The 27,727-nt window shown below is 44.0% G+C and overlaps 1 protein-coding gene across 2 annotated transcripts in view; it reads left to right on the top strand.

Moving 5' to 3' along the window:
- The first annotated feature begins 657 nt into the window (after positions 1-657).
- ALG9 (ALG9 alpha-1,2-mannosyltransferase) overlaps positions 658-27,727 on the top strand; it is a 35,445-nt gene continuing 8,375 nt past the window's right edge. Inside the window, exons 1-14 of one of the 2 annotated variants that reach the window (XM_064470748.1) lie at positions 663-884; positions 1,554-1,692; positions 1,888-2,022; positions 2,828-2,898; positions 3,802-3,890; positions 4,898-5,033; positions 5,389-5,476; positions 5,617-5,722; positions 10,861-10,983; positions 13,767-13,921; positions 16,158-16,287; positions 17,023-17,170; positions 17,490-17,619; positions 25,238-25,368. In XM_064470748.1, the coding sequence (XP_064326818.1) occupies positions 784-884; positions 1,554-1,692; positions 1,888-2,022; positions 2,828-2,898; positions 3,802-3,890; positions 4,898-5,033; positions 5,389-5,476; positions 5,617-5,722; positions 10,861-10,983; positions 13,767-13,921; positions 16,158-16,287; positions 17,023-17,170; positions 17,490-17,619; positions 25,238-25,368 (1,682 nt within the window). In that variant the 5' untranslated portion in view covers positions 663-783. Of the gene's footprint in view, positions 885-1,553; positions 1,693-1,887; positions 2,023-2,827; positions 2,899-3,801; positions 3,891-4,897; positions 5,034-5,388; positions 5,477-5,616; positions 5,723-10,860; positions 10,984-13,766; positions 13,922-16,157; positions 16,288-17,022; positions 17,171-17,489; positions 17,620-25,237; positions 25,369-27,727 lie in introns of both variants that reach the window. The other variant, XM_064470749.1, reaches the window with a different exon arrangement.

Genomic DNA, 27,727 nt, shown 5'->3' with positions numbered 1-27,727 from the left:
AGTTCAGGCTGCAGTTACCTAAAGCATACCTGGCCCTTTGGGGGTGTTTTCTTGGCCTCTGGAGCAGGTACTTGGCTCGTTGCAGTTCCCGAGATTTTTAGAAGCTCCTTTGATTGTGCATTAAGATGACATGACTTCCCAAAGTTGTCTCAAAACCACATTTTGTACCCTGATGTTGCTGCACTAGTTGTGGGGAGGGGAAGGGCTCTGCAGGCACCTGAATGTCTTCTGAGGCTTGGTGCATGCTGAGGAATGGGTACTGGAGAGCAGGGATTTTGAAGTGGTTTCCCTGTTCTGAATGCTTCTCTTTCAGCACCTGTGCAGGGGAGGAAGCTGCTGGGCCTCAGCCTCTGGAGGAACGCATTTCTCCTTTCTATCTGGGAACAGCTTCTGTCCACATCCTTTTCCAAGCTATTGAGTTCTGGGGGTACCCAATAAAATGCGTTCTCCAGCTGCATGTTCTCTGTTTCGCTCTTTCCTCCTCGGGCACGACGTGCAGGCTGGCAGAGCACCCACCACCGCGGCACTACCACGGTCACGCAGGTGTGTGATAGGGAGAGCCGCGAACAGTCCTGCCGCCGCGGGTGGGCGAGGGCATTTTCCTCCGGGCCAAGCGCCTGCGCGCACCAGCACCCCCGCGCAGCACCCCCGTTCCCGGGAGGAGCGCGTGGCCGAGGCGCGCGCCTGTGCCCACACCCGGCATGGCGGCCGGCGGCTTCGGCACCACTGTCGTTCCGTCCGCGGGGACGGTAGCGAGCGGGCGCTCGGCTTCCCGTACTCGGCATGGCCGCCAAGGGGGCCCGGCAGCGGCCGCGGGCTGGCGGCTGCGGGGAGCCGGGCCGGCCGCGGTCGGAGGCGGCGGGCGCGGAGGAGGCCCGCCTAGAGTAGGTGTCGGAACGGGCGGCGGGGAGCCAGGGCCGGGCTACGCGGGGCTCCTCCGGGCTCCTGCCCTCTTCCCCGCGCGGCGTGCGTCTCGCGGGGGCGGGCTTTGCAACCGTCACTCGGGCGGGGTCGTAGCTGCCCTGCGGGGCCCGGCAGCCCCCAGGCCTGCGGGGCGGTGTGAGGTGCGAGCGGCCGCCCAGGCGTTTCGTCGCTGCTGGGTTTTTGTCGGTCATACGTATTCACGGCCGCGAGCGAGCCCCGCGTCGGGGTGCTGTGGTGCGTGCCCAGCCGGGTTGGCGTGTGTTGTGGAAGTGGGTCTCCCCGGTCTCTTTTCGGCGGAGCTCCTCCCGGGCCTGCGGTAGCTAGTGCGTGGCCTTGCTCTCTGTTGCTGGGGGAAGAGGGGAAGGTCCTGGGCGGCTGTCTTGCAGCGGTGGGTTCGTCACTCAGGGCCGTTGCTTTGGAGCGGGGAGGGGGGATGATGTTGCTTCCTTGGGAGGGGACTGCTGTCCCCCAGAGAAAGCAGTGAATGAAAGACTCATCTGTATTTATACAGTGCTTAAATGACAGACGTGCAAATACACTTGTCAGTTCTTTGCTGAACGTCACATTGTTAGTCTTGATCTTGTTACTGAGTCTTCTTGGTGCATATTTGTATTTTTTCTTTGGACTAGATCATCTAGGAGCAAAGCAGGGCAAGTTTGGGCCCCTGAAGGATCAACAGCTTTCAAGTGTCTCATCTCAGCCAGGTTTTGTGCAGCTCTCTTAAGTAACATCTCTGATTGTGATGAGACGTTTAACTATTGGGAACCGGTAAGTGGCTTTCTTTCCTTGGAGACACTTGGGAATTTGTAGTTGGCCTGTGCAAATGCAGATTTATCTAGAACCTTATGCTAATCTCTGTGTTTCAAAGAGAAATTCTCGTATTCAATAACTCAAAGATGGGAAATGCAAGACTGTCTACTCTGTGTGATGCATATTTATTTATTTATTTGATCTCCATTGTAGACGCACTACCTCATTTATGGACAGGGGTTTCAGACATGGGAATACTCCCCAGCCTATGCCATCCGCTCCTATGCTTACCTGTGGCTTCATGCTTTACCAGCCTTGTTCCATGCTAGAGTTCTACAAACTAACAAGGTAAATCAGATATGTGAAAGCTTCTTTAGTGGTGAATAAACATGCATTTAGCCTGTGTCAAACAGCTGCTTTGTTTGTTGTTAGGGGTAAGAGAATTAGTGTTTACGAAACACTAAATTGTTTACAAATGCTAAGCTCCCTGTAAGGATTTGCAAGGGTTTGTGAGCTGACTTAATGAGATCCAAGTAAAAGTGATTGGGAAGTTGCAGGGCAGTGCTGTCAGGCTCTGGTTTGATTGAGAAGCTGTACCAGAGAGGCTGGTAGGTCTTGGCCTTTTGGGTGTGTGCAGGCCTGGGGACACTTACTTGGCAGCCACGGACTCTCATTCACCCCTGTGAATTTCACCCTGATGCTTTAGGAGCTTGTATTGGTTTCTGTGCCAGCTATCAGTGACTGTTTTGTTTTGTTTTTCAATAACCTGTAAAAAATAAATCAGTATTTTGCAAACTGAACTCAGAAATGTAAGAGGAAAAGCACTGAATGTGCGTTGTGCTTGTGTATCCATTGACATACTTGGCATCTTTCTGCACAACAGAAAACAAAAAGGGGGGTAGTTCTGGTAAGTTCAGTAGGCTGTGTTCGCTTCCTGTGTTGTAAAGGACTTCAGTGTTAAAGGCTAGGCTTTGAGCTGCTGGGATCTTCAGCATCCCTTGATGTGGGATCTGGGTCTTCAAGAACAGGCTCATTCACCACTGCCAAACTTTCTCCATCCTGTTCAGAACTTTTGTCCTTGGGACTGACTTGTTAGTAATAGGTGCGTAAGCTTCATTGCAAACCTTGTTCTGACTCTGAGTGTGTCTCCTAGGTTCTTATCTTCTATTTCCTCCGATGCTTCCTGGCCTTCCTGAGCTGCATTTGTGAGCTCTATTTCTACAAGTGAGTATTAGACTCTGTCTACAGTGAAAGTTTTGGAGTAATGTAACTTATTCAGTTACTGCCACAGGAAATACACTCTGAAGCTCATGTTTAGATGTGTCTGGTAAATTGGGCTGCTTCACAGTGAACCTCAAAAATATGTGTTCTCATGGTAACTTTATGAAATATTGGTCAGAATTCCACTGTTAGGACAAAATCGTGTTCTCAGATCAGCCACCCACATCTCCACTACAGCATTTTGTTGAGTACACTCATTTTCTCACTGATACCAGCAAGCAGGGTGGGAGTGTTGTGAATTGAGCTCTGCTGGAGGAGAGGCTGGTGTTGTGTTTGCTTATGGTGAATTTTAGTGGAATACATTGATTGTTGCTCTCTCTAATGTGTCTGCCAATGGTGTTTACATCCACTAAAAGCAGTAGCCTGAACATACAATTATTTTGTTTAAGCTGGATATTTATTTTTACCTGCTGCCTTTTCATTTGTGACTTTCAAACTATTACCTTGCATGACTTTTCTGTTGGCAGTAGTCTGGTTTTAGGGAAGTGAGCATCATGTGAGCATGATGGGGTTTTGTGAGGGGTGAAAATCTTGGGTAGATTGATGTTGCTACAGTGCTGCAGACTCCCTGAGTTCCTGAGATTTGCACGAGCACAACTGACACTGGTAAAAGCCAAGTTTCTTCTAGAGTTTCGCATTAGTGTAACTTGTGAGGATCTGAAATCCCAGGCCAGAGGCAGTCATACTGCTCTTCAGGTTGCCTTCAGTGGTTGAGTAACAAGAAACACCCACCTTAAAGCTCTCAGGATGCTCCATGGATTGTTTGTGGTTCTGCATGCATTGGGTACTGTTCTTTTATGTACTGAGAATACTTTTGTGGTCTCTAATGCTCTCTTGCTTCCTTAGGGCTGTGTGTAAGAAGTTTGGCCTACATGTCAGCCGGCTGATGTTGGCCTTCTTAGTACTCAGTACTGGGATGTTTTGCTCATCTGCAGGTAAGTTTGCTTATCAATGACTCTAACAGTTACTTTGTCCATAGCAAACCAAAGACAGGTCCAGAGAGAAGAAAATCCACAGCACTGAGATATCTCTCTAGCTCTAGTTTGTTGTATTCTGTTGTGGGTATTTGTTATGGCAGGTGTGATGACAGAGTAAGTGTTGATTCAAATGATGCTCCCTGCGTCACTGTCTTGTACCTTTCCATTTCCAGGGCATGTTGCTGCCTCCAGCCTCTGCAATGGGCCGTGCCTTTTAAACATGGGTCTCGGCCTACCGTCCTTGAACATATTTTAATCCAAGAAAAGAGGGTCATGTTTTGGTATTGTCATTTGCCTTTGCATCCTGTTCCCGCTGGCTGGTTGTACCTGTTTGCCTAGCCAACCACTGTAAGATTTATAAAACACCTGCTGTAGGTATTGAGTAAAGTGCAAAGAGAGCCTTTGAGCAAAGGTTTTCTGTGTTGTGTGCATATATAAACTAAAAGGGAAATGCCACAACTTATGAATGCTGAGATTTCCTGTTTTATCCTTTTTTGTTTATGGTGAGTGGAGAAAGGATTTTTCCTTCATTGTTTTTGCAGTGTCATAGGTCTCCACATTCTTCGCTTCCCACCAGTCTCTGCCCAATTGTTTCAGAGACTGTACCCAGCCAGCTCACACTTTCTGCTGTCAGTTCAGCAGGTGCGTTTCATTTTTTTCAACATAGCAGAATATAGAGGGTGCAGCAAGTGTCACAAGTGGTAACTATGGATGCTGTCAACTGGTTACCACTGCTAAGTGCCACTGAAGAAAAAGGCCTTCATACATAAAAGATGTATTTCTGGTCTTGGCAGAACAAAAAAAAAAAAAAATTTTTTTTTTTTGCTTTCACTGGAATGAGAGTGTCCTGTATAACATCCCAGCTCCAATGGAATGAATGAGAGATGATTAGCCTTATCTTGGCCTCATGCATTTCTCCTGCTGTGGGAGAGCTATGCTAACCCCTTTCTTTCCTTGTGTTACAGCCTTCCTCCCAAGCAGTTTCTGCATGTACACCACAGTGATTGCCATGACTGGCTGGTATATGGACAAGACTTCTGTAGCAGTGCTGGGGGTGGCTGCTGGAGCTCTTCTGGGCTGGCCTTTCAGTGCGGCTCTTGGGTAAGAAGAGGAGGGCTCAGGAATTTTGCACCTTGTCAAACGTTTCTTGCCTGGTTGGGGAGAATGTAAGTGCTGGAGGAGGAAACTAGCAGCTGAGCTGCCAGTTCAGTCCAGGATCATTGATACAGGCTTCCATAGCCTGATTTCTTTGCTTTTGAAAATTAGGTTGGGAAGACTTCCTGACCCTGATACACTGAGAGTAAGACCTGAGTTGGATGACTGGGATATGGAGTAGAAGCAGAGCCCAGTGAAGTGATGGTTCTCTTCCAGCTACTACCCTGCTTGTTTTGAAGGGGCAGGAAAACCTGCAGTGGGAAAGACAAAGTCTTCAGTTGATACCTGGTCTCTCTTTCAGGCTTCCTATTGCCTTTGACTTGTTGATACTGAAGCAGAGGTGGAAAAGCTTCCTGAACTGGTGTGTTGTGTCATTGATCCTGTTTTTGGTAAGTGCCTGTAAAAATGCAGAGGGCATGGATTGGCCTTGCAATAGAAGGGGTGGGTTCCATTAAGATTATCACATGGAGTTTTTGGGCAGTCCAGCCAAAAGTTTCTGGCACTTTAAATAATAGATGCTTTCTTCCAGGTGCCCTTGGTAGTTGTGGACAGCTATTACTATGGGAAGCTGGTAGTTGCACCTCTCAACATTGTTTTATACAATGTCTTCACCTCTCACGGACCTGATCTCTATGGTGAGTTTAAGATAACAAGCCAGGACTGGAGTCAGCGGTTTTCTTGCTACTGACTTGCTACCGAGACCCACCAGGTCTTTATTGCCAGTCCTTTTTTTGACATACTCTAAAGCAAAAGCAGCCCGTTCCAAAGGGCTGCAGTTCCAGTTTTTGCCACAGGATGTTTCTCTTGAGCTGGGAATCTGCAGGCTATTGGCGGATTTCTCCACGCTGTAAGTGAAGCTGCTTGTGGTCACTTTCAAGTTCTGTAAACCGTTCTGAGTTGTCTCAGAGTCACAGCAGAGAACTGTTAGTAGCAAACGTGTCTGGATGCTTTGAGTGCAGTGGGCACAAGTGACACGTGTGTGTGTGTGTCAGCTTTAATCGACTTCTTGGCTGTTCTTCACAGTCAGGGTGCAGAACCTTGGGAAAGTAGGTAACAGAAACTACAGAATCCATAGTTCACATTTGGTCTTTGCAGACTTCCTGAGTCCATGCTGACCCTTGGGAATCTCCTCGCTTCTTGGCAGCCTATGGCCTGGGCTTTGCTGGCAGCAGAATCTGAGGTTACCATAAAGGCATCTAATCTGCAGGCAAATCATCTGCTTATGAGGGGTTCCCTGGTACTGGCCATTTAGCATACTGTGTGACCCAAATCTCTGGTCTGAACCTTAATGGTAATGCTGTGGTTTTTGTTTGGAAGCTGCCACTGCACTACGTTGTTCATATCGTGTAATTCTAAAGCTGAAGAGAACAACAGTGTGTTATTTCTAGCAGGCCTTCAGAGGGTCTGCTGGTGGAGACTTCAGGGAGCTCAGGGTGCAGGGTCCCTGCATCACCTCTGTCATCTGTTTAAGCCCTGTCAAGACACTCTAGGAGGGATTCAGCAGTGGTTAGCAGCAAGGCTTCCTCTGGCCACATCCTGCAGGCCATATTTGTTGGTTCATTTGAAGGCTGTTTTGGGTGGTGCTGAGTGGTGATTTGTTACTTGTGCTGTGGCACAGCAGGGCAACAGCTGCTTTGTCATGGTTCTTCATCTCTGCAGGAAGGCTCTGAAGTCTGTTGCTGTGAATTTTCAGTAAGGAAGCTTCAGGCTCTGTCTCTGATAGGTTTTGGCATGGGCTTGTGCCTGACCTTTTCCACACTGGTGCATGAGTTATTTCCAGAAGCCTCCAGGGACCAATCTATTCTGAAGTGTTTTATTCATAGTGACATTCATATAACATCCTCAGGCTAGTAAAAGAGCTTGCTTGAAATTTTTCTTGAATGCAATGTGGCCAGGACAATGCTGTGTGTTTAGAGAGCTTCAAAACACTTGGGAAAAATAACACCACCAGGGGAGATGAAAGGCTGGCCAATCCCTTTTGGCTTCGGAGCTGGCATTTCCCAACTTTCACATGATGGGAGCAGGAACTACTGGAAGTTGCAGTCATCAACCCATATCGTCTTCAATGTAAGCATCGCAGTATGTTTCCTTTGCCTGCAGACTGGAGTTCTGGAGACTTAGTTTGATTTTTTAAATTTTTTTTGTCTTTAGAAATACACTGCTTCTGGATAAATACAGTCTGTGCGATGAAAATTTCCATGGGGTGATTAAGTTCCGATAGCCCAGGAACTAGGCTGTAGTAGCTTCTAAGCATATATCCCTAAGCCTGACTCTGAGACTTTGGGATGTTTTTGTTTACATATGTTCTAAGAAAGCACAATTTGTGACAAAAGTTTTGTCCTGGTTCCTGTGATCAGAGCCTTGGCTGTGACCTGCAGTGCAATGGCACTTTGGGAGGCTTTGTTCAGCTTGGGTGGAATGTGCTGGAGCTGTTAATCTGACACCTTGCTGTGCTGAGTCCTGGTTCTTAAGTAGAGTGAAAATAAATGAAACGCAGAAAACAGACTGTTATACTAGCACTGAATTGGACTTGCTTAGAATGAGGGCTGTGACTCAGGATCAAATTATTGCTGCTTAGCTACTGCTTAACAGCTGAGCTACAGTTTCTGTCTGCATGCAGGCTTTTAGCCTGTGACAAACACAGGGTGGGGTACCTTAGTTTGAGCCTATTTTACAACTACTCTCCTTTGTCCTGAGCTGCCCTCACTGTTCCTGTGGTCAAGCTGTAGCATGGTAGCTTGTTAAGTTCTATTAGCTTATGTGTGAGTTTGATTTCTAGAATTGCTCCCAGAGCCTATCACAGAGCACAAAATTCAAACTAGGTTCTGGCTCAGTGTCTGACAGTGCTTCCAGCTGGTTATCCCCATAGTGCCATGAACTGACTGGGCCACAGTGTTCTTCCCACTTTCGTCAGTCTCTCTCCTACAGCCCATATCCGCTCAGCTCTAGCATGTGGGATACTTGCAGGAAGGTAAATCCTCTGTCATGGTCTGAAGGCAATTATGTGGGAGCATGTTCCCATCAGTACTGTGCATGGAGAGTTCTTCAGTGTCCCTCCCCGCTCGAAAGACTTGGTTCTGGGTCAGGACTTCTTGTATGCCATGGGGTTGTTCTTTTTCTATGTTGCATTTCTTTCTGAGACCACCTTGAGTTGTTGTGGATAACAATAATAAAAGCATTTTGCACTCAGAGGCATTGAGACTGAATGCGTCTGGATGAGTCATCACATTGACCAAGCGTATTGCTTTTTGCCTGGTGTCTGTGAATTATTCAACTTGCCTGTGTAATGCACTGCTCTCTCACTTTTTTTTTTCTCCTCACCCAGAGAAGAAAATTGGAGAAGGAGGGGAGGTTCCAGTGCTTAATCTTAAGGGCAATTCAGATGCACTGCAAAAAAATATGAGAAATTAGCCTTTTGTTTAAAGCTGTGCTTCAGACCAGCTGACCTCTTTATTAGCAGAGTCCCTCAGGACACCTCTGGGCCTTTAAGGATGTATCTAGATTGTGGAAGAGGTGTGGTTCATGAAGTGTCCTTTGTTTCTGAGTCCCAAGCTACCAAATGAGAGACCAGACTAGAGAGGGCCATAGTTGATTTCCTTTATTTCCATAGCAGCAGAAGGGTGACAATATGGACCCTGGTACTATCCTTTAAAGATCTGGGACTTGGCTGTGCTGTGCAGCCTAATTGTAGCCAGAGAACACTGGAGGGTGACAGTTTGTATCAGTTTAAGAAGCTTTCTGTCTCATCCTGGCACCCCCTTTGTTAAAGTGGCTGTTGTTTATAGCAGTGGGAGTGGGGAAGCAGGCTACAGAACCCAGGTCCGGTCCTTTTTTATATAAGGAGAGGTCTTGGTACTCTACAGAAGTAGTTACTAGAGTGGGCTATCCAGTGTTAATCCTGCTGTAAGTCTTCAGAAACCTGTACTGTTGCCTCAGAAGAGAATCTGGAGATGTCAGGGCTGAGAAGAAATGAAAACCCCCTTTACATGCACTTTTTTCTAGATGTCCGCTGGAAGATTTACAGTGTGATATCCCAAACTGCCTCAAGTTTTCCCTAGCAGACATCCTAGTCAGCAGTCCTGATTTCTAGGAAAGGTAGTACGCTTCAGTCCTAAAATGATCTGCTTTCTGCACGTGTTCAAGATCTGTCACAGTAATTATTTAGAATTGCAGTCCTTAAATATGGAGAGTCACCAACAGTGTCAAGAGAAGCAGGAAGGTATATTTGCTCTATTGCAGTGTTGCTTACAGATAGCTCTGTCGTGTCCATCACTTCACATGATCTTTCAAGGTACCGTATCCCATATTTAGCCTTTCACAGGCTGAGGATTGTGCTTATGTGGGACTTGCAGGAATTAAGAGGCAGGTAGAGGGACAGAGAAGGTGAATATCTAGTAATTCACACCCTTGAGGCCCCCTACTCCCCAAAATCCAAATCTGTAATTGCTATTTGCTTTCAGTGCTAATAGCTAAAGGTTTCCTAAATGAACCTCAGTTGCTTGGACTTGGCCTTAGTAACTCCAACGACATGTTTCTGACATTACTAGTGTAGTTTCTAATCATATTTAGCTGTAGGAGCTGCAGAGATTTCAGGTTTTCTTTGCTGGTTTTCAGTTGTCTGATTAATTTCAACATGGACCCTATTTAAGTGGCTCTGATTGCAGGAAATTGCTGCAGCATGTGACACATGTCACAACAGTGCAGTGATTAAAGCCCCCGCTTGTCATTTACTGACTGATTGAGCTAATCACACTGAGAGAGTGGCAAATGTATGGAGAGGAACTGGCATTCCTTATTGTTCAGGACTTTAAGCATCCTGAATTAAGAGTCCAAATAAATGACAGCTGGACTGGAATTTCTTTCAATTTATATCCTTAGAAGCTTGCAACCAATACCCAAATATGTCATGTTAGGAGGCAGAGTTGGCTTGCTTCTGTCTGAAGCTACACTGTCAGAACAAATTGAAGTAGGGACATTTTAAATAGTGTTGACTCTAAGGAGGTACCAAAACTAGCATCTGGATGAACTTCAGTGGCAGAGTGTTTGTTGCAGTGAAGTGTGAATGTCAGCTCTTTTTCTTGTTCCTTTTTAGTAAATTTTCTATTTCTTCCAACATGGAGTGTATATCATCACTCCAGAATTATAATTATCTCTTATTAACATTGTGTTTTTGTGTTACTCCTCTGTTTCTTCTCTGCAATTAGAAAGAATTAATTTGGAGTAAAATTTCCTAGTTTTACAATTTTTCACCTCTACTTTCTTGCTGTGTGGGCTTTCTTAATGCAAGGGCAAGTTGTGTGTTACAGAACTCTGCTGGGCAAGGCTGATTGTAAGAGTGACCTGTGATTCCTGAGCAGTAGATGTGATGTTGACTGTGGCCCAGTGAAAAAGGAATGAGAAAAATAGTTTCTGAAAAGAAAGACAATGAAGTTTCTTGGGCAGACTTGATTGTGAGAACGCTGGTGCAGCTGTATGGCTATTGACTAACTCTCATGGCACTGTTATGGCAGTTGTATGGGTGAGAGGCGGTACCATGAGACTGCTTTGAGATGGCTCAGACCCATTCCATGGGCTTGCATCCTATGTCCAGCTGCAAGATCTTCTGTCCACACCCTTTCCATTCTTTGGTTCCAGCAGGTGTGCAACATGGAGAATTGATGTCTGCTGCTGATTATCTCAGTCTGTGTCAGGCAGAGAAGGGACGAAGCTGCTGTCACATCTAGATCACATACATGCTTGCATTTAAAAACTGTTTCCTTTTCTCATCCTTTAGGTACGGAACCCTGGTCCTTCTATTTCATCAATGGCTTTCTGAATTTCAACGTGGCATTTATCTTAGCACTGCTTGTGCTGCCACTGACTTGTCTCATGGAGTGTCTGCTTCAGAAATTTCATGGTGAGTGCAAGACAGCTGTGAGAACCAAGCACAGACAGCCCAGATCTCAGCCTTGTTACTGAAGGGAGAGCTTGCTTGCCAAAGAGCAGCTTTCCTTTATTGGAAGTGAAACTAGGTTCAGGGAGTGTCTTTGGTGTAATAGGAAAGTTCCTAGAGCTCAATACTAAGTTCAGTATTGATCGCACAATGGAGTTGCTGTGTAGAAAGGACGTGCAGTGAGATGCATCTACTTATGTGCTGTCTGCAAAAGGGCAGGAACATGTTTTTGTCTGAAAGGATGATTCCTCTGTGTTCCCTCCATGTCAAGAACAATCAAGGCTGAACTACCCATACCCAGGGTAAGCTTAACAAGTTGTATGGTATATAACCTTCAGCCAGACATGCAACTGCATTAGAAATAGCCCTGTCAGAAATCTTAAGGGGGAAGTAAACGATGTACCCATTGTTGTTTCCATCTTATCTGCAGCTGGAAACGGTAGCGTTTAGAGTTATTTGGGGAACCTTTGGCTGGCTCTTCCATTGTTACTCTTTCATACCACTGCCATATGTTTTCTGCAGCAGCTTAAGAGAGCAGAGTTATTATTTCCTCTTAGCTTGTTGGGGATGAGCATACAAGGACGCATCCTGTGGTCTCTGCTGGTGCCATCCGTGTTGGGATTGAACCTGGACTTCCTGTGCACTATGAAAGGCACTCTTCAACTCACAGGACTGAGACCTGGCAGGACAGTCTTGCTTTGGGAAGTGTCCCCATAGGTGTGGATATATTAAGAGTAGAGAAAGGAGGAACCAGAATATTCCCTACTTCACATTGGGCTTTCTCTTAAATCAGAGATTCTCTTACATCTCTGACATCAGTTTAAACACGTGACATTCAGCAGGTGACTCTAGGGATGGAAAAGGTGTTGAGGAAGTGTGACTACTTCTCTGCTGTTTTCCTAAGGAAGATTCATTAAGCAGCAGCAGCCTCCAGGTTAATCAGTCCAGTTAGTGCTTTGCTCTGTTGTGTTTTTTTTTTAACTGAGTGCAGAAACAATAACATCATAATCCTTGCTGAAAATATTTTAATGTGTATTTGCTTATATCTGTTCCTTGGATATGACTGACATACTGTCAGAAGCATACAGTAGAAGCTCAGTAGGAGAATCTGTAAATGCAAGATTTCCTGCTGTTCACTTGGTGTTCTTGTACATAACAGCAGGAGCAATTCTGCCAGGTGCTTTGTTCTTATTGTCTGTGAAATGCCGTTAGCTTAATTGCTTAACTCTGCTCTTGGGAGTAGCAAGGGGGCAGAAAAGGGACTGCAGATTGTCAGGCACTGTAGAACCCTCCTCAGTGTGACTACAGTTCAGAGTAATTGTTGTTATTTTTGAATCAGTTATTTCCTCTGTTAAGCAGAAGGTGCCTGAGAGACCTCTCATGCTGTTATTTTTGTAATGAAGCAATGAAGGTTGTGGAAACTTCAGTTGCTAAACAACCATTTGTAAGTGGAAGGGTAGGTCCAAATGAGATCCTTTATGATCTTTGTATGTATAGCATAATACACAGCAGGAATTCTCGTAGTTTTGACTACTGGTTTAGACGTCAGTTCTTGATGGATTTTGTGCCTTGCTTGGATTCGGTAATGTAGTCTCTTATCCTCTGCTTTTGGTCTTCTAAAGTCTGTTGAAATTGTTGGTATTGTAGGAATCTACAAAAATTCTCTAATAAAGTCTCTACTGTCTGTTTGGTCGTGTTACCTGGATTTTGGCAACATGGCTGCTCAGAACATGCTGTGTTTGTGTCTGAAGGCAATGGTTTGGGTCTGAAGAATCACAGAATAGTGGGGGTTGGAAGGACCTCTGGAGATCATCTCATCCAACCAACGCCCTTGCTTGAGCAGGCACACCTAGAGCAGGGTACATAGGACCATGTCCAGGCAGGTTTTGAATGTTTTCAGAGGAAGAGACTCCACAGCCTCTCTGGGCAGCCTGTGCCACTGCTCCGGCACCCTGAAAGTGAAGAATTGTTTCCTCATATGCAGGTGGAACTTCCTCTGTTCCAACTTGTGTCCATTGCCCCTTGGCCTGTTGTTGGGCACCACTGAAAAGAGTCCAGCCCCATCCTCCTGACACCCACCCTTTAGCTATTTATAAGCATTGATAAGTTCCCCCCTCAGTCTTCTCTTCTCCAGGCTGAACAAACCCAGGTGTCTCAGTCTTTCCTCATAAGAGAGATGCTCCCGTTACCTGATCATCTTAGTAGCTCTCTGCTAAACTCTCCCCAGTAGTTCCCAGTCTTTCTTGAACTGGGGAGCCCAGAACTGAACGCAGCACTCCAGATGTGGCCTCGCTAGGGCAGAGTAGAGGGGGAGGGTAACCTCCCTTGACTTCCTGGACAAACTCCTTTTTAATGCACCCCAGGACACCGTTGGCCTTCGTGCCCCAAGGGCACGTTGCTGGCTCATGGTCAACTTGCTGCCCACCAGCACTGCCAGGGCCTTCTCAGCAGAGTTGCTTTCCAGCAGGTCACCCCCAGCCTGTACTGGTGTGGGGGTTGTTCATCCCCAGGGGCAGGACCTTACAATGGCTTTTTTTTGAATTTCAAGAGATTCCCCATGGCCCAGCTCTCTAGCCTGTTCAGGTTTTGCTGAATGGCAGCACAACCTTCTGGTGTGTCAGCTACTCCTCCCAGTTTTGTACCAAAAGAATGGGCTTTTGAATGTGAGATATGATTGGGCCAGATGGGGAATAGCATAAATCTCTCATTCTTACATTACTGCTTTGCTGAGTGTTTGTTTCTTTCAGTTCAGAATCTGGGCCGCCCCTACTGGCTGACACTAGCTCCTATGTACATTTGGATCATGATTTTCTTCAGTCAGCCCCACAAAGAAGAGAGGTTTCTCTTTCCCATCTATCCCCTCATCTGTCTCTGTGGCGCTGTGGCTCTGTCTGCTCTTCAGGTAAGTTTTAGTGGAACATATGTTTCTAATGAGCTCATACCTATAGAAAGCATAACTGCTAGTTGACTTCTTTAACACTGTTTCCCAAAGTTTGGAACATCTGCAGAATATCTGTGTCTGTGACACAATCTACAGTGATTACATAGTTCAGGAGTGTCCTATGCATAACTTACCATCATTGTCTTTAATCTGTTAGTGGGTACCATTTTCATTTTTGAACTGTGTTTCATGGATAGGTGTTGAGGATCTGGAAGCAAAATGACCAGCCGTTCTAAAACTGAAGTGCATGTGTGTGTTGCTGATTTTAGAAGTTAAACCATAATCTTCCTGTACAGGTTGATTGAGAGTATGTGGAAAACTATTAGCCCTCTGTAAGATGTGACATAAAAGCAAAAATATTTGGGATTTACCTCCTGAGTGTCATACAGAATGAGCTCATCAATTAATCTTGGACTTCAGTGCAGACTGCTTAACAGCCCAGCAAAAAAAGATCAAATTTCATGGCATTATAAGGTGATCACATTAGGAGCTTGTCCCAGATTGTGTGAAGTGATAACTGGTTGAGAATATTTCCTTGCCACTAATTATTTCATGATGACTTTGAGTTGTTCTCCCATCCCAAGTGGGAATTTCTGGTGAGGAGCAGTTGTGTGGTAGTGCTGATACAACACAATGTCCAAGAGATGTTATGAGGATTAGTAACTTGCTTATTGCATTGTGCCTCCTTTGTCTGCTGTTAACCAAGCTTTAGTGGGTAGGAGAGTGTGTGTGTAGGAAATGCATTTTGTTGTATCTTAGTAGGAATCCTTCACTGATTTGAAAGAGGAAAAGTGATCTTGTTTAGGCATCAGGAAATTGCATTGGACGTTGGGAAGAGCCAAAATTGGATATTTAGTAAATATCACCTGAAACACTTCAGAGTAAAGCACTAGTATAGATTGATACAAACCTTCCCAAAGCTCAAAATAATTAATCTTTCTTCTGTTTAAGAGGCGCAGGAATGCAGTCACTAATCCCTGTTAGAGCCTGTTCCAGCTGTTTGGCCTCATTCTGCTGTTACTCCTCTGCCCTGCGATGTACCACTGCTGGCTGTTCCTGTCCTGGGCTCTCCCTCAGCATTGCCCACACCCCTTGAATCACTCACTTCCCCTGGTCGGTTGCTATTCTGACTGTTACCTCCCATCACTGCTGAAGCCTTGCATGCTAAGCTGGAGCACCTCAGATGAGTTTCAGTCCTTGCATTTGTACATGACCAAGCTCTGCAATCTCAGCAATTTTATGGCTCTGGCTGAGAATTGCTAAGTGCTGTCAGAACATTCATCAGAGGGCCATGGTTTAGGACCCTTGCCAAATACGGCTTCAGGAAAATCTAGTGTATATTTCTGTCCTGCATATTTTAACACTGACATTTTGTCCAGTATTCAGTATCCAGCTGAGAATTTTAAAGAGATTGCCCACGAGTAGTAGAAGCTTGTCAGAACCTATTCCTCCAAACCACATGGATCTGGGTGTTATAAGAAAAATGCAAACAAGACAAGAGGAACAGAAACCAGATTAGGATAGGAGATTAATAATTACTCCTGCAGAAAGGCAGAGCAGGAGGGGAGGGAGCAAGGCCAGTATTGGATATAGTTCCTCCTGTGTGTTCCCAGGAAGGCTTTTAAATTAGGAAAACCAAAAGGGATTTTCTTTTAACAGTTTCGGAGTGGCTTGTGTTTCAAGGTGCCTGCAGAATGTGCTGTGTGTTCTTTTGTCCACTGCAAAGCTGTAGTTTGTGCAGATAGGGTAAACAACCATAGGTCACTTAGTAAATCTGGGTCACAGAACTTTGTTAGAGAGGAAGTTGGAGAGAACTGAACAGAAGAGAAGGAACTTCTGTTAGAGAAGTCTGTCCAGCATTGAAAATGAGGTCTGTCTGTGTAGGGAAGTTCTACAGAAGTGCCTGAAAGGGACAGTTGGTGCTGGTTCACCGGGGAATAACCAAGCTGGAGCCCTGGTAGAGAGGACTTTATAGCCTTCCTAAGGAAAAGAGCTGAAAATGTCTTTAAATACACTAGATTATTGGTTAAGAATTGTGACTGAACCATGTGAGTTTCTCTGCGTTTTTTATGGGTCAGAATGAAAAAATGAAGACCAAAGATCTGGTGGGAGATGTAGGCACTACTATAAGAGTTGTGCTAAACATAGCAGAATTTGAGTAATTTTACATTGTCTTTTTTTTTTAATCTTTCCTCAGAAATGTTACCACTTCATATTTCAGCGCTACCGCCTGGAACACTACACAGTCTCCTCCAACTGGCTGGCTCTGGGGACTGTCTTTCTCTTTGGCCTTTTGTCATTGTCACGCTCTGTTGCCTTATTCAGAGGTTGGTGCTTTAGACTTGTTCTGTGCTTTCCTGGTTATTGGTCTTGGCAAGTCTTAAGGCCTGGCAAACTTGTGTTGCTTTGATATAGCAGCACAGTAGAAATAAGGAACATTGAAAGTTTGGATGTCATTGTTGCAGGGAAAGGAATAAGTTCTAATGGCCACCATTAATAAATGTTTATATATGTGTGTATGCATGTTTATGCATATATGTATGAGCATATGTATGTTATCCATGTATCACTAGAATTACATCAGTTAAAAATATGCTGCCCTTCACCTTCAGCCAGTACAACTCTACTGATATAAAACCTGTACTTAGACTCATATTAAAGCAGGTACTTTAACTTTCAAACATACGATCCCACTGGAAAAAGCATTTTCCCATGTAAAATCTGTAATCAGTTGCATGTGTCCTTAATGGGGATGGATTAGATACGGTTCTTAAATACTTTCTTGAATCAGAGCCATGCAGTAAACCTTCTCACCACATAGTAAATTCCCAGTTGACAATCAGGACAGGAGAATGTGAATAAAGGTGGTAGGGTACAAGCACTTCTAAAAGGAGTGGGAGTTTTGGAATCCAGCCACTTTTTAGCATAGACCAATTAATTTTTATTCAAGAAGTTATCCGTTAAAAAGTTACGTATGAACAATTTTTTGTAGTCTTTCAGAAGCAGTCATGTAAATATCACCTATTTCTTTAGCCTTATTTACAACTTTCTTCCTTCCATAGGCTACCATGGGCCCCTGGACCTGTACCCAGAATTTCACAGGATTGCTACTGACCCAAGTATTCACACTGTGCCAGAGGGGAGACCGGTTAATGTCTGTGTGGGAAAGGAGTGGCACAGATTTCCAAGCAGCTTTCTCCTGCCAGATAAGTAAGTTGTTTAACGTAAGGAGTACAATTTGATGGGATTCATAAGGAGGGACACTTCTCATAAGTAGTATTTATGGGAGTAACCTTCAAGACCTTGTATCTCTGTTGACACCCGCACATCCAAAACAAAGGATTCTGAAGTTTGTTGTCAGCAGATTATGCTGGCTGCAAGCTACTGAAAATTTGTAGTGTGACTGCTCCTCTACCAGGGCTGTCTACCTTCAGGAATGAAATGTCCTTTATGCTTTTGGTTTTCTCCACACAAAATGTTACTAGCTCCTGCATTTTATTGCTGGGCTTTCTGACACTGTTCTCTGCAGTTGGCAGCTCCAGTTCATCCTGTCAGAATTCAGGGGCCAGTTACCAAAACCATTTGCCAAGGGACCAATGGCCACACGGATCATTCCCGCTGACATGAATGACCAAAACAAGGAAGAGCCATCTCGATATGTAAGGATTATATTCCTGTTTTCTTTTCCTTACCTTACTATATCATTTGTATTAATATAATGCCTATGATTGGGTGTTCCCATTTTGTTTCATGGGGACCATACAAGTTACAGAACAAAAAATGGGCGCTCTACAGCACTTGGAAATGTCCCCATTTATGTGAGTGGTTTCTGTTTGCATTTCATCTGTCTGTTTTTCATTTAAAGACATAATAATAAAAAGAAACAGAAGAAGTAATAATTCCTAGTTATTGTAATTTTGGGTTTAGAATAATGTGTTACTGTGATCACAGGAAAGTGAACTGAATGAGTAGTTTTAAATCTTCCTTTGTACTTTTCTTTCTTTTTAAATATAAATATATTAATCATATTTGCAACTGAGGAGGAACTTAATTTGGAACTTCACTGAAACAATTGCATCAGTGATTTCAGTGTGAATCTGTTAAGATAATGTATACTGTTTACTTTTCCTGGTTGTATTGTGTTACCTAAACAAAACCAGTGCACATATATGAATATTTTAAAATTATTGGCAGCTAACTTCTTTAAAATCATTTAGCAGGGTAAATTGTAGCAGTGCACTATGTATTCTTTGCAGTGCACTAAATACTTAGTCATCCTTTCTTTTTTGTCCTAAGGGTTGAATGAGAGGAACTGCCAAGAAATGCATAGTCCTTTCTTTATTGTCTCTTAGCACCTTGGAGAATAGCTTTGGTATGTCCATCAGTATATAGGAAGCAGTCACGTGTAATGGAGCAGGTCTCTGGTTTAGATGAGTGAGTCTATCCTTGCTGAAGACAGTAGACATATGCTTGTTTATGTGGCTCATGACTTTGGCCTGTTAGACATTGTGCATGCACTTGTGATCTGCTTGCAGAAGTGGATGGAAAGCAGTACTATAACACAGGAGCAAACTGGGTAAAAGCAGGGGTCAGTCTTCTGGGTTAAAGCTCTCTTATTTTGAGCCTCATTATGTAGTTACTGGAAATGGGAAGGAGGCATGCTCTCACCTGAAAGAAGCTGTCTGTTGCAGTGCATTTAATTTATGAAATCTTTTACTGTGGCATATTTTTAGCACAGACAGCTGGCTGGTGCACAGCTTGTGACTAATGGAGTAAACCACACTTTAGTTTCATGGTTGTTTCTTAATGTCACCCTACATCTTCGTCATTTCTCATGCAAGCAAAAGGGCCTAGGACATTAGAAATTAGCTACTAAATGTGAATTTTAAGTGGGGTTTTAAAACTTCTGATTGGCTAATAATACCAAGAGAACAAGATCTTTTCACAAGTTTAGTGAGCTTATGAGTGCAAGCATACCCAGATTTAAAAAAAAAAAAAAAAGTTAGCAAGCACTTGAAAGGACCATCATAGTAAATAAATCTAAATAGCATGAGTCTGTTGGTCAGTTCAAGGGGAGAAAATAAATGGTTCAAAAGGATTATCTGAGCTATGGAGAGCTTAAAACCAATTAATGGGTGCAGAAATGGGACTGATCTGTTTCATGTGTAAGTATCTATTACTGCTCTGCTTGAAAAATAAAGAGTAAATCTCAGTGTTTCTGTTGCTATGAGACACTTGAGGAAAAGATTGATTTGATCATCTTGTTTTGCAATTCTTCCTTCCTTAATCATGTTGAACAGCACTTAACTTGTACTTGTCCTACGGTGAGACGCATTTGTATGTGAAACTGCTAAGAAAGAGATAAGGAGTATTATCTCTTACAAAGATGTATCCAAGCAGGAACAGCAGATGAGGCCTAAAATCTGAAACTATTAAAAACTCCTGACTTCAGAGGAAGATTTTTTTTTTAGCCACTTTATTTTCACTTCATTTCCAATTTCCTTTAGCTCTGTTTTGAACCGAGGAACCACCTGAAGCTTGGCCTCATTTTTTAAATACGTGTTTGAGTCAGCAGTAAAAACATCTCTGGTTTTGCTTGAAACAGTTGAACTTATCTGTGGTAAACCAGACAAGCTCCTGTTGTGCCCTACGTCGCCAGGCTAACATCCATCCGGATAACAGTGAGAGGCACGTGGCTGCAGCAGTACAGCAGCAGTCTGTGCCCTTAGCTCCATCTCTATACTACACTGTGCCCACTACTGTTATTCAGGATGTCATCAAATGTAGTTCACCACTTAGCATAGCAGTTGCATCAAATAAAAAAGGAGTGGGAGGAGGAAAAGGAAAGGAGAGCAGAAGAGGATAGGATGTACTTTAGAAATTCCTTGCAGCTCTGTTCACTAAGACTGACTTCTTCCTACAGAGAAACATTTCAAGGTCTGTATATCACCAAAGTCTTGTGTAAATCCCCAAATAAATGTATAGGTCCTGTGTTGACTCTCTGACCCGGGTGAATAGTATGCCTAGCTTCAGTGTAACTTGGAAGAATGCACTGTGCTCTACTTGGAATGGTAGAACGGAAATCTTTCACCTGGCAGATAATTCATATGCATTGGAAGTGCCAGCCCTTTTAGGGGAGCATTTAGAATGAGAAAAGTGAGATCAGTGTTAGTGCTTGCAGCAGTAACTTGACTTTCCCTGAATGATTCTACAGCACTTATGGAAAACCTTGGTTAGTGGTTTGGGAGTCTTTCTGCTAATGAGCCAGAACCTCTCTCATGGTCTGAAATGTTCTTCTACACAGTGCAAGAACTGTATTGAACACTCTGCTCAGCTGAGTTTCCCACAGTGTCATTGCATTTGCCACTCAGTTGTGATGCCACAGAGCCATCTGGTATCCTCCTAATTAAATTGTTTTCAGCCTAAATTGTTACAAAAAAACCCCAATGTTGCTTCAGAAAAGTGAATTTGTGCGTGTCCAAGGAAGTTTGCAATAAAATTTTGTGGGAGAGCAAACTGAAATGTGGGATACATGAAGGAAGTGTTTGAGGGAGTAAAAAAGAAAAAGACATAGTCATCCTGGGGAATCTCAGTTGCCTGCATATAAGGTGACTGATGGGTAGAGGCCTTTGCCAACCTGTCTTAAGGGGCCTTAGCTTTTCATTTGACTACTCCAGCTATAGCTGCCTTGCCTTTTTCTTCACCTTTTCAATGTTGCAAACTTCTGTGGTGGCTCTAAGGAAATTTTTTCCTCATTAAAACACCTGGTCATCACACGTTACCTCTTTCTTCTGACTTGATGAAATGTACACACTGTTGTGTAATCAGCAAGACACAATTGTATATGCTGTGTTCTGCCCTTGGTAATTAAAGGGAAAACTGCCACTTGGAAGAGCTGGCCTCTGAAAGGGTGCATAGAGGCTTCTCATGAATCACAGAATGGTAGGGGTTGGAAGGGACCTCTGGAGATCATTTCGTCCAACCCCCCTGCTTGAGCAGGTACACCCAGAGCAGGGGGCACAGGACCGTGTCCAGGCAGGTTTTGAAGGTCAGTGAAACGAAATGGACCAGAACTTGTTGTAGTTGCTCCCCAAACTTCATCATGTTCCTTCCATCAGGCATATAAATTATTAATGTGAGTCTTCCTCCTGATAGGGTCCCTAGTCTTTCCTGTCAGCCCCTGTTGCAAAAAAAAAAAAAAGGAAGTAAATCTGGAGGGGTCTGTTATTTTACAAAGGTCAGTGATGGTCTGGCCTTGGCAAGAACTTCCCCGTAGCTCTCACATCGATAAGTTTGCGCATGAAAAAGGCAAGACTGCAATCTACATTCTGTTCAGAGATCCTGAGGGATGAATGAGGACTAAGAGCTGAGGGAGAATTTTTGTTGACGGGATCTGATTATGGTACTCTGTGATGTTGGGGCCATGGAGCCTGTTTCCAGACAATAATTCAGCACAATGATTTGGTTTTGTTGCTGTCTTCAGAAAAAAACTTGTAACCAGTTTACACCAAGACGTATGCTGGGAAGTTCTTAGCCCTAGCACAAAATTTCCTTACTGGTCAATTTGTCTCCTCATGAATTTCCTTCCTGAAAGTGCAGTGGATTGCTCAGTGGAAGGTGTCCTTGTTTATACCTGGGAGGGGGAAGGAAGCATGTTTAGAAGCATGCACCTGTCCTCCTGTTCATGCAGTTGGGAGGTCAAACACAGGCTTGGCAGCAGCATGATGTTTGGGAGGAGCTGGTTGGACCTTTTATTTGCTGGCCAGTTTCCTTGGTGTTTGCTGATCTAACAGGGCTAGGATTAGATGGCACAAGAAGGCCTGGCATTCTGATAACCCTGTCCTGCTGGATGCAGGGATCGGTGGCAGCTGTCAGCTGAGATATCACAGTTGAGAACTTGGTATTTTTCCTAAATTCCCATGTTAAGTCTCTTTCTTTTCACCCTTGTATTCCACCTGGGTGAAACACCTGCAAAACTAATGAGCCTCACGTTACAATCTGCAAATATTTATTGATCAGAAGTTATGCCTTGTCTTCTGTTCCACTTAACCTGAGGAAAGACTCTGGTGATGTAATTTTTAAAAATCTAAATACAAGTATTCTTGTTCCCTGATGTCTCCCAGATCAGAATATCTAGATTATTGAAGGAACGCACCAATAATTACTAGGATGTGCTGTACTTCACTGGTGTCTTTTCTCCGAAATTTCAAAATACTGTACTACATTTTAATGTACAATGTTCTAATAACATATCGGAGGTAGAAGTGGGAATCATTAGTCCCCTTTGGCAGTTGGGAATACTGGAGCGGCACAAGGATGGCTTGCAGACCAACAGAGCCAGAAAAAGCACCCAAGAATTCTCTGTGTTCTGTGTTTGCAGAAAGAAATAGTGGAGATAGAACTTTCAGATTAATCTGGTTGGAAGTGGCATAAGGGCATAAGATAGTTGCAGGCATCAGTTCTGTTGACTTCTAGTGCCTCTCAGGTCACTACTGCGAGCTTTTGCTGGAAAACTCACACAGTGCCAGGTGTGAGAAAGTGTGACCTTTGGCTGACAAAACCTAGTGTCAGCAAAATACAGCAAGTACAGAGGCAATAACTGATAGAACTTGCTTTGCTCTGGTGGCTGAAAATTATTTTGCCAGCAAGAGCTCAGCCTTGCTGCTGTACGCTGCATCCATCAGGGGCTCATTTTTCTGGTGTATTTTAATGATATAACTACTCTGGTAAAATTTAAACATGGCCTTAGGCTTGGGATTATTTCACTTTTGAAAATGTGACTTGAATAACTTGAAGACAATTAGATCTTCAGCGGGACATCAGCCCTTATTTGTCACGTGTCCTCTCCTCTAGATCTTTTACCCTCAATGCAGAGGTTGCTACACAATGTAGTGTCGTGTTGGGCTACCTTGTATGAAACTTTTCTCACATCTGATGGTTATTATTAAAAGGAAATTTGTCCTGGTAGGCATTCAAGTCTTCAATGAAGCTGACAGTTCACATTTATCTTGGCAGAGTTTTTATTCCTCAGCAGCTCAAGTACACATCTGTAGGGGTACCTGTGAGGAGCAGGGAGAAGAGGGCAGGAGGTAGGGGCTGTTAGCCAGAAAGGACACGGGATGTTCATGTAAGTGAATAGTACAGCCTGTTCAAACCCAAGAGCACTCTCCCCAGCAGGAAGGAGAAGGTTGCATAATGCGAGTCTCCTGAGGACATTGCCCACCTGTTTAACTGGGAGGTCACACACATAATTAATTTCTGTGGCGTTGCTTCCTCGAATGCATTTTCATAAATTGGCAGGGTGTCACCAAGCATTTTGGTCAGGGCAGAGCAGTTACTTTCATCGTAGGCAGCTGATAAAGCCATGATACCAAGTCCACGTGGTCTGAGTGGTACAATGTGATGTCCATCTGCTGCAACTGAGGCAGTGAGGGTCATCAGTGCTACAGGACAGGTTATTCATACACAAACCCCACCATAATTTGTGCCAGACAACAAGCTTACTCTCCTGGAAGTACTTACTGTTTTCCATGATTCTCCTTAAGCCCTGCCATGAGATGACAAGACTGGTACCACGAGGTTTGCAGATTTAACAGGCTGTGGAGCCTGTGTGATCATTGTGGGTAACCCTTATTGGTCTGTATGTGTTCCAAGCCAAATGTGCTGGAATTGTGTGCAACTGATTGTAAAAGCACTTCCAATGAAGGCATGAAAAATTAGGTGAGTGAGGGGATTTCTTTTGCAGAAAGTTGGCAGATACACTGCTTCTTACAGGAGGATAAAGGGGGGAGTGTGAGGCAGCAGCTGCCCTTAGCCTGGTGTAGCATGTACTTTGTTGTCTTTTTTGGGCAGCGGGGTCAAGCCTTTATTATGTGAACTTAACAGTACATTCTTTAGGGCCAGGACAGCACCTACACAAGGTGTTAATTGGCAGTGTCTTTGGATGTTTATACATTTCAAACAGCTCATGACAAACGAGTGCTGAGTTGGTACACTTCCCAGCATCCATCTTTAGTATTCCTCTGGTCTACAGAAATATTGCTCTGGATGTGCCTTGACGTAAGGTGCGCTTCTCACTCTTGTACATGCACTTTGGAGCAGAATTCATTAATTGCTGTTAGAGTAGTGACAGTAATAGTTATCCATAGATCACTCAAAATGAAAGGATGTACTGGAAACTGTAAAAGTCTGTCCTTTTCAGAGTTTTTATCAATGATTTGCAGGGGGGAAGGAAAATAGGCAATAGGCTTATTAAAATACAAACTATGTGGGAGAAAGTATGTTATTAGAATTCAAAGTGATTTTGACAAATTGGAGAAAGGATCTGAAAAAAAGAAGGATGAAATTAGTATGGACAGTGCACTAGACAGAAATAATTAGGTGAATACATGTAGGTTGAAGACTAGCCAGTTAGTTAGGCACAAGTCCTTCAGGAAAGGATCCAGGGGTGCAGTGAATCACTGGATGAAAACAGCTTAGTAATGCCATGCTGCTGTATAAAGAGATGAGCCTCATAGGGTTTTATGCCCAGGAGCATGTTGTGCAACAGTTACTTTGCTGCTCTGCATTAGGAAGTCCTTTATTAAAAGTGCTACACCCTGATTTGGGCACTGCATCCAGGATAGATGTGACTAATTGAAGATCCATGAGAAAAATGACTACTAGAAAGCACGACTATAGAGTAAAATGGAGTTGTAGAGAAGACAAGAGCCATCTTTGGATAACAGAACTCTAGTATGTAAAGACTATCACAAAGAAAATTATGTTTTCCTTGTTCATGATGTAAAACAAGTAGGAACAGGCATGAACAGAGACAGAAAAAAAAAAGATTCAGTGTAGACATTCGGGAAACCTTTCTAACAATCAAGATAGTGAAGTCTCTTGCCTGGGGAGCTTGTGGAGCCAGCACTGTAAGAAGTCATTAATAGCTAGTTAGGCAACCACCAGGAAAAACATCAACAGAATTGGTTCCACCATCTCAAATTCCCCTCTGTGACTTGATAGCTCCTCAGTAGGAGAGCTGGCAGTGGTACTTCCTCAGAGAGGGTCCCTAGGACTCTCCTCTGCTGACCAGAGCGGTAGGGGTAGCTTGTGTTCCCCCATAAAGGTTTTACTTGGAAACATTCAAAATATTTAGCATGTATACTGCATGAAGCATTTCACCTGTTGCTAGAAATTTAACCCCCTTCTCATTGATAAGTAACAGCCTGGCTAAATGAACACAAAGAGCCAGAAGCCTACAGGGAATAAACCACAAGAATGTCTGTCTTTCTGCAGATTGACATTTCCAGATGCCACTATCTGGTGGACTTGGATACAGCAGCCGAGACCCTAAGGGAGCCAAGGTATTCCTCCAACAAAGAAGAGTGGGTAACCATTGCCTACAAGCCATTCCTAGATGCTTCCAGGTATGCTTTACATGTTTTGAGAGGGAGAGAGGCAGGCTGGCAGGTCTGTGAACTAATTCTGTTCAATATCTGCTTGCAAATGTAGCTGTATACAGGGAGGAAAGGTACATTGGCAAATGCCAGCTTGCAGTCCAGTTTCCAGTAAAGGCAACTTGCTGGCTACAGTGGAATCATTGTCAAACTTGTACTTGTAATATGTATTATCTAGGTTGCTTTAGAGGGTGAAGCTAGCTGAGAAGCATGGTGAAAAGGATTATTCTTAAAAAGAATCCTCCCTGTGCATTTCTTGCTGAAGTAATGTTTTTTGTTTTGCTTTCTAAAGAAATGAGGTGTATGTCATCTCTTCCCAACAGACTTTTGAATCTGCTGTCTTGTTTCAGCCAAATTCAAGACAGGTCTAAGTCAGTCTCAAAGAGCATGAACTTTTACAAATTTTATGAAAGCTGGCAGAGAGAGAGGAGGCAGGCTCATCGAGTGAAAAGTCAGCAAGGTCACACCTTTATTAGGCATCAGATAATCCATGGAAGAGACCTCTGTTAGAACTCATTCTTTGTTAGTTCTGCTGTTTACTGAACAACTTGCTTGTGTGTCTGAATGGGAATTTCTGTGAGGAGCAGATACTGAAACTGCTCTCCTCCAGGCTAACGGGGTGGAATCAGGGTTGTCAAACTGGGAATGCTGTTAATACATTCCTGCAGATACAGAAACCCTCAGCTGTAAGGGGATGGTTATTTAGTCATTTAAAGCTCTGGTCATGTAGCCGTTACAACAGGACAGAGAGGTTGACTGGAAAAATCTCTGTGAAAAACTAACAGAGTTCGGTGCCCTCCTGTATTCTGTGAGACCTCATTACTTCCTCTGCAGGGAGGGGTGGGCTAGTAAATGCAGTTTAACAGTGAGAAAGAATGATAATGTTAGAGCAACTCCCAGGAGTGCTCTAGTGTTCCCGGCTTGCTGACGCAAACAAGTTTTCTTGACAAGGTTTTTCATGAACTATGTTTTATGAGAGACCTGCTGTTACATTTGGGCAGGACTTTAGGAACGGAGAATGAGATGGTCAATGAGTTTTAATAATGAGGCAATAGAAGCATCTGCTTCTGTTTTGCCAAGGGCTCCTTGTGCAGAGCATATAACCCTGAATATATATTTCTACTTTGAAGAGACATTCATGTGTTTTTTAAAGCTGGTTTATCTTGCTATCCTCTGCTGAACAGCCAAGCTTTGATTGTATGGACCTGGTCTGAAGTCCTTTGAAGTCAATCAGAGGCACTGAGACAGGTCCAAATGAGCCTTTAAGACACGTTGGGGTGTCTTAAAACCATGGGGGTGTAATTTGCTAGGGGTAATTTTCCCTTTGAGAGGTAGTGGCTGTCTGCCGCAGAGATGCTAGTCTGCCTAATGAAAGCAAAGTGAATTATTCTGGTATGGCTGTACATCTCTTAGACTTCTCCAGAATGTCCTGGGTTCTCCATGGCTTCTTTCCACTTTTGCTCATTTTTCCTGTACTTAGATGATGTTTGTTAGAGAAGGAGTTGGTGTGCCTCATGGGGCTCTTTGAGTTATTGCACTTTGAGTTCCTGCTCATAGCCTCTGAGCTTTTGATTAAAGCTCATGAGAGACACACCGCTGCTCTCTCTTCTGAACCCATTTCATATCCCCTTAGGTGCTGTGCCCTGCTGAATACAAACCAGCATCTGTCTGGAAGCGACAGCACAGTGTATCTGCCCCTTTTGTGGGGAGGCAGTTGAGTCTGCAACTGTGGGCCTTGCCACAGGACAGACAGGAGTGCTTTGAATCCTCCACTTCCATGCAGCCTTTTTTGTTCATTCCTAACTCTGCTGGGGATTTTTCCTGTAAGGTGCATGTACATCTGATGCCATCTCAATCCTGACCCTACTGCAGCCTGCAGTGCTGACCAGAATCAGTGCAAGGAGTTAAGCTAGAGCCAAACGCATAGCTCAGTACTGAGATGAGTCCTTGTCATTCTCTTCACTGCTTTAACGCTGTTTCTACATGAGTCACGCTATGTCATTTTTCTTTCTTCTTTATTCCCCTCCTTCTTATTAGGGGAAATTTATAGGATTAAGGAATGTCCTTATTTACGGCTAAGCCACTGCATCCTGCCAAGCATAAATATCTGGCTGGCTTCTCAGGAATTTGGCTAAATACATAGGTAGATATGGTGTTGCAGCTCTGTGCTTCCAGGGGAAATGCTGTCAAAGTACTTCCTGCCAGGCTGAGGCTGGTAGCTTATTCCCAAGCTTGGCAGTGAAAACCTGTGCAATCATTTTGATTTGATACATGATACTGTGGGTTACGTTTAGATCATCTAAATCTCAGCAAGATTCCCAAGCTGAAT

This window comes from Phalacrocorax carbo, chromosome 21, assembly GCF_963921805.1.
Source record: "Phalacrocorax carbo chromosome 21, bPhaCar2.1, whole genome shotgun sequence".
NCBI classification, from domain to species: domain Eukaryota; kingdom Metazoa; phylum Chordata; class Aves; order Suliformes; family Phalacrocoracidae; genus Phalacrocorax; species Phalacrocorax carbo.
The sequence above is the reverse complement of the archived record's forward strand: the minus strand, read 5'-3'. Positions and strand labels throughout refer to the sequence as shown.